Source organism: Haliotis rubra, unplaced genomic scaffold, assembly GCF_003918875.1.
Source record: "Haliotis rubra isolate DU_JTF1 unplaced genomic scaffold, ASM391887v1 Scf21, whole genome shotgun sequence".
Lineage (NCBI taxonomy): Eukaryota > Metazoa > Mollusca > Gastropoda > Lepetellida > Haliotidae > Haliotis > Haliotis rubra.
Window position 1 is genome coordinate 2,871,519 of NW_025766114.1, and position 5,864 is coordinate 2,877,382.

A 5,864-nucleotide genomic window follows, 5' to 3' on the forward strand; every position below is an offset into this window, starting at 1 on the left:
TTTAAATGGAATTCGTGACTGTTAATAATATCCAGATAAAAGAAAAGAACGCTGTAAACTTCCCGAACATTCTTGTGTTATATGACCAGAGATCTCAACCGATGTTGTCGAGGTTGTTGAAACAAACGGGATCACGCTGTGTTGAAATAGATACAGCTGTTGTTTATTCATCATATATGAAATATTCAGTTGTATTACCTTTCCCGAATAGTTCACACCTTGCACCTGAATAGGGATATTTTATCTGTGTGGTGGGAAGAAACTAACGTTAGTTATATCTAAATATGCCAACTATCCCGTATCTACTGTGCATTTTCTTATTGATGCCGGTTGGTATAATACATTATTATTTACATTTAACTATTATTCAAAATACTTTTCAATATTTCATGTATTTATCGGGAATTTGAAAATCTCCTGTCTTCCTTATTCTATTCTCCGCCGCCTAATAGCTGGAATATTGCTAAGTGAGGCGTAAAACTAACCTCACTCATTCTGTGGATATCTTGCATTTAAACGAATACACTTTGACATTGTGTATGCTGAATTTCATTCTTACTACATTCTACTACAATATTCAAAGGTTGGTAGGATAAATGATGTTTACAGGGTGTCTAATATAGTGTCATGGTATCTAAAACTTCGAAAACAACGTACCATCGGGTACATTTTCTTTACACTTTCTTAACACCTAGATGTCTGTGGCATTGAACGTCTGTTATATCTGTAACTTTCTTTTGTAAGGCGTTTACATATTTCGGGGATTACAAAATGAGCTTTCCATGTATCTGTCCATTCAGAAATGTTCTTTGGTCATTATTCATAACAATGGCTGTGTGAATAGCCAATAAACTAAATGTGAAGAAGTACCATCGATGTATATTGGTTTCGACCATGTATATTGCTTTTAATCATTAATATACATGAGTGGCCCTGACACTGGTCTCTGGGGCGGAGATTATAAGAGGTATGTTGTTCATGTGACATGACATGACTGTGCCTGTCGTAAGAGGCGACTTGGCGGATAGGTTATTGCATGTTAACGTGTTGCATCGATCCTCTTGATTAATTACAGACCGCAAAGAACTTGATTAGTGCTCAGTGTGCATACAAGAGTGAACTGGTGTCACAAGTTATTCAATCGCTGCAATAGCTGCGATCATGTTGCAGTATCAAACAATCCTTGAAGGATCAACAAAAGCACTGGGAAGATTGGATTCGTTTATGTCATCACACAATAAATATGGTTATATGTACAAATTGCATAACATTGCATGTAGCACTTAACGATGATATACACATAAATAATATCAGTCAATCAGCACATTGGCGACGGGTACATCCCCGGATACGGGTATCCTGGGTACACAGGCATCATGTGAGGGCCGCTGGTAAACGGAAGTGGCATGGCGCCGGGTAAATAGCCATAACCGACAGCAGACATCGAGGCAGCCATGTTGTGTGTAGACATATCTGGATAACGGGATTTGTTTCGTGCCCTCTTGTTCTGGAACCACACCTGAAACACGCGAAATTGTCATATTTAGGACAAAGAATAGAATATTTAGAATCCGATATCATGATTGGAGAATCTTGTCAATGTCAATAATGAATAACAAGGAAATTTACCTTTATCTTCTTTACGGGTATGTCAAGTTCCGCTGACATCTTTTCCAGGAGATCATAGTCAGGGTATTTGTTCTCTGTGAAGGCTTTCTCCATGACACGGATGTGATTCGGGGCGTAACAAGTACGACCCCCGGGTGCGCGGGTTCTCTTGTTGGTCACGGGAGTTTTGAAAGGAGATGGGGCAAAATCGAAAGTTTCGGAAACACTTGGGATAGGACTTGGATCAGGACTCGGGACAGGACTTGGGACGGGGCTCGGATTGCTGTACACCCCACTGGAGGTGAAGCTGTTGGCTGGACTGGTTTGATCCCTGCTGCTTTGAGGAGAACAGCCTCTGGAGTCAGAGTCATTGCCTTCATCTGAAAGATACAAGAACATTGTTATCATTGTCGACAAGCCGTTCTTGCTGATTCGATTTATTTGGACATGCCTTTACTGGCATATATATTTTTTATTTATAGTAAGCAAGACAAACTGACACTCATGCTTTGGTCCCGTTAGTGTTTTACTTCATTACCAACCAATTATATTCTCAACTTACCATCGCTTGCGTCACTGGTTGATAGTACTCTGCTGGTCTCAATCGGATGCTGCGGTGTCATCGCGTGGGATTGAAGATATGAGAAAACCGGAGGTTGATATGGGAGAAACCCTGGGAAGGTAGATGGGAACATCACAGGTGGCAACTGGGTATGGAGTGAGGTGAAACTACTGGCTGGTGGAGGTGCATGGTAGAATGACATCGCTGGACGGGGGTACTCGCTGATCAGTGGACTTGAGTGGGCAAACATGGGCTGGTTTACGAGAGGTATCCTGGCTATCACTGGCTGAGTGTGAGGATCTGGCGTATCGTCCTTGTGCTTGTTGTTGCCTGCTGAAAGATCACGAGGGTTGTCGTCTGATGAAGAATCGTCCAGTGCGATGTGGAGAGTGTCTGTCCCACTGTCATCCGAGCTCAAGCTGTCGTCTGTATTGGGAACATTGATGATATCAGTGGCACTGAAACGGGTGACCTGTGGATGGACTGGCACAGGTTGTGTGTTGACATTGGGAATAGATGCTTGCTCTTGGGGAAACAAGCACCTCACGGGTTCCTGGACGGGCACACGGTTTTTCTGAAATATGAATCATTTAAAGAGTATTAAAACTATTGACATTTTCTAAAATCTTTAGGAATGAGGTTCTCTCTATTCTTAAAGTTTTAATGTGATATAATTAAACAGATGTGGGACACAAAGCTTGGCATTTATCGAGCGCGAAAGATTTTCTTCGATACGTGTGAAATAGTGTCCAACCTTTTTAAATTTTTAAAGATGTAATGAACTTGTGTGGACCAAAACTCACCTTTGGAGAATCCATTTCTGGAGGTAGACTGTTTGGTTTGTCTGAATCTTGTACTTCAGGTTACGCTGACGTTTGCTACTGTGAAGGATGGTTGATAATGACATCCTGTTCCCGTTCGATGGTTTAAGTACTCCTATCTTGTTGCAAAAGCATGACTACAAATCAAAGGACTTATGAATCACCGTGAACTATGTAAACACGTCTATTGTCAATGTAGACTTTTGAGTTGAAAACTGTCCAAACAATCTGATCCATCACTCCCACGGTGCTTGGCGTGGATTGGGAAGGTTCTGAAACAGATTTCAAGGCATTCAATAAGCACCACAAGCTGATACTATAAGAACAATTGAAAGGATTATGGTTTAAGTGATTGAGGGGAATAATGACAAAGAAATCCCGATTGGATTATGTCTCATGGTGTCAATGGAAATGACGTTGAATTGGGATGCACCCAAAGAGATTTGCTCAAGCAGTTGTCAGTGAGGATGTTTTTGACACCTATGATGCTGAAAGATACTGATAAAGAGAAAAGCCAAACTGATTGTACAGATTCGTTTTGGCGTAAAAGGCCAACTGGGGTGAGCGTTTGTATTGGACGAAGTGCATAAAAAAACTGCTCCACACAGTCTATTTAAATCTGTAATAGAGAGATTTGAAGGTTTTTTTTGAAGGCTATATTTAGTGTTTTCAAGACGCTGGAGACACAACGGAGAGTTTTTTCCCCCTTTCATTTGAACATATCTTATGTCTTGGCTGATGAAAGTCCTGATGTTTTGAAGAGTTTCTGTTTGACAGATACATTTTGTAATTGGAGTTGCGACGAACAATGGATGGTGCAGATCATGTCGCATATTTGCAAGTGAAATCAGAAAAAAATAGTTTGGCAACTTCTAAAAGTCAGATGCACTCACAGGTAAATTTGATGTTTTGGTAAAATCATGCAAAATATCAATTAACTGCAGAGCAAGTAATTACGATAACTCGTTTTTACCCGAAACTATTATTCTATGGAAGAACTTACCGCAACATTATTTCATTTAGAGTCCTTGTCGAGACTATCGAGGACTAAAAATCCACCTCGTATATGTTTGAATATCAACTATGGAAGCCGTTTTGCTCAAATTGTTCATACCCGCCTGCGACATGGCTGCAGTGACCTCAGTGCTCACAAATACGAAAGATACATTACAGAGAGTCCGATATGCTCATGTGGACTAGCAAATGAAGAGAGTTTTCGTTTTTTTGTTTACTTGTCCAGTATATATTGAAACTAGAAATAACATTACGATTTTACTGTTACCAAAAAGGTTACACATTAGATTCAGTATTATTCGGAAATGCTCATGTATCTATACCTGTAAATATGGAGATTCTTGAATCTATTGGTTTAAACATATTTTTATTTCGTCAAGGCAGAAACCTGGATAGGCGAACAAGCCTAGTGGCTTATATAGACGCCGCTCCAGTACATTATTCAAATAGCTGCATACATAATAATTATTGAAATAATTTGACAGCAAAAGAATAATACTGAGACAAAATAACAGATAAATGATTGAATAATAAATATGTTCGTTATGGTGTTGGTTGTGGCTAGCAACGAAATGAGCTGCCGAAGAAAATCAAGTTATATAAAACTTGTCTTACATTGAATATATACTCATGCCAATAATGGTTGTCACCCCCCTCCCCAACCCCTCTCCAATTAAAAAATTGAAGGGGGTGACAACCATTATTGGCATGAGTATATATGTCGAGGTTATAATCACTTGAAGTGGTTACTTTTAGAAATTAAGTTGTGTAATGAGTTGAGAATGTCACTATCTGTCGAGTTATTCAATGCGCCATTATCATTTAAAGGTAACGCAGTTGATCTTAATATGCAGACAATTATAACCGGTGATTTCAATATTGACGTTCTTCATGGCAATAATCAAAAGATAGACTATATACAAAGTTACTACGGCCTTCGGCAAATAATCACGGATGCTACTAGAATAACCGCAAGTAGTAAAACTTTGATCGATTTGATATTTGTTTCTCGCGTCGACGTTGTTAAAGATTCTGGTGTATTAGATCCCATATGCAGCGATCACTGTCCCGTATTTGTTAACATAGCAGAAATGATGCAGCACAAGAATTCATTCAAAACGAACATCTATGATTATTCTTCAATGGATGTAAATGGTATGAATGAAATTATCAAAGAGATAAACTCAGATATATTTTTCTCTTCGGGGAACGTAGATAATATCACAGAAAACCTTACATCCTTGTTATTGAATATCATGAATGGATATATTCCAAATACAACTGTAACAATTAGAACCAAAGATCCCGCTTGGATGAATAACGAAATCCGATCCTTAATAAGAAAACGAAATCGTGTTCATAAGATTGCAAAAAACAGAAACCTTCCTGATGATTGGACTAAGTTCAGAACACTTCGGAATAAAGTAATAGCAACAGTTAGAAATGCAAAACGTGCTTTTGATGCACGAGTTGATGAATCTATAAATAACACTCATGGTTCTAAAATGTGGTGGCGATTAGTTAAGAATTATGTTAAAACAAATTCGATAAAATCGTCCTTTCCATCAATTGTCAGCAATAACATAGTTACTACAATGAACAAGATATTGCTGATGTACTCAACTCATTTTTCTCTGAACAATCCCAAGTTGCTGATCCTAACGCCGATCTGCCTGATTTCGAACCGCGTGAAATCGATTATCCTATGTCATCTATCACAATAAGTAATGGAGATGTTCGCGATATTCTTCTGAGTCTAGATACATCGAAAGCCACGGGGCCTGATGGCATTGAAACTAACTGCAACCTCTTTAACCCCGTTGTTAGCTAAGTTGTTCAACATCTCCCTTCGTAATAAA

General features: G+C 38.9%; 1 protein-coding gene across 1 annotated transcript; it reads right to left on the reverse strand.

The window, feature by feature from the left end:
• Positions 1-1,318: 1,318 nt before the first annotated feature.
• LOC124276499 (homeobox protein MSH-D-like) lies at positions 1,319-2,988 on the reverse strand. Its single transcript, XM_046712130.1, has 4 exons — positions 2,974-2,988; positions 2,171-2,744; positions 1,630-1,988; positions 1,319-1,519 (listed from the first exon to the last, which is right to left on the reverse strand). The coding sequence occupies exons 1-4, from the start codon at positions 2,986-2,988 to the stop codon at positions 1,319-1,321; spliced, it is 1,149 nt and encodes a 382-aa protein (XP_046568086.1).
• Positions 2,989-5,864: the final 2,876 nt, after the last annotated feature.

Bases quoted from the DNA above. Each gene is read 5' to 3' on its own strand.
- LOC124276499 (XM_046712130.1), bottom strand. The intron at 1,989-2,170 runs GTAAGTTGAGAA...TGTATCTTTCAG, and splicing joins AACCAGTGACGCAAGCGATG to ATGAAGGCAATGACTCTGAC. The intron at 1,520-1,629 runs GTAAATTTCCTT...CGCGTGTTTCAG, and splicing joins TACCCGTAAAGAAGATAAAG to GTGTGGTTCCAGAACAAGAG.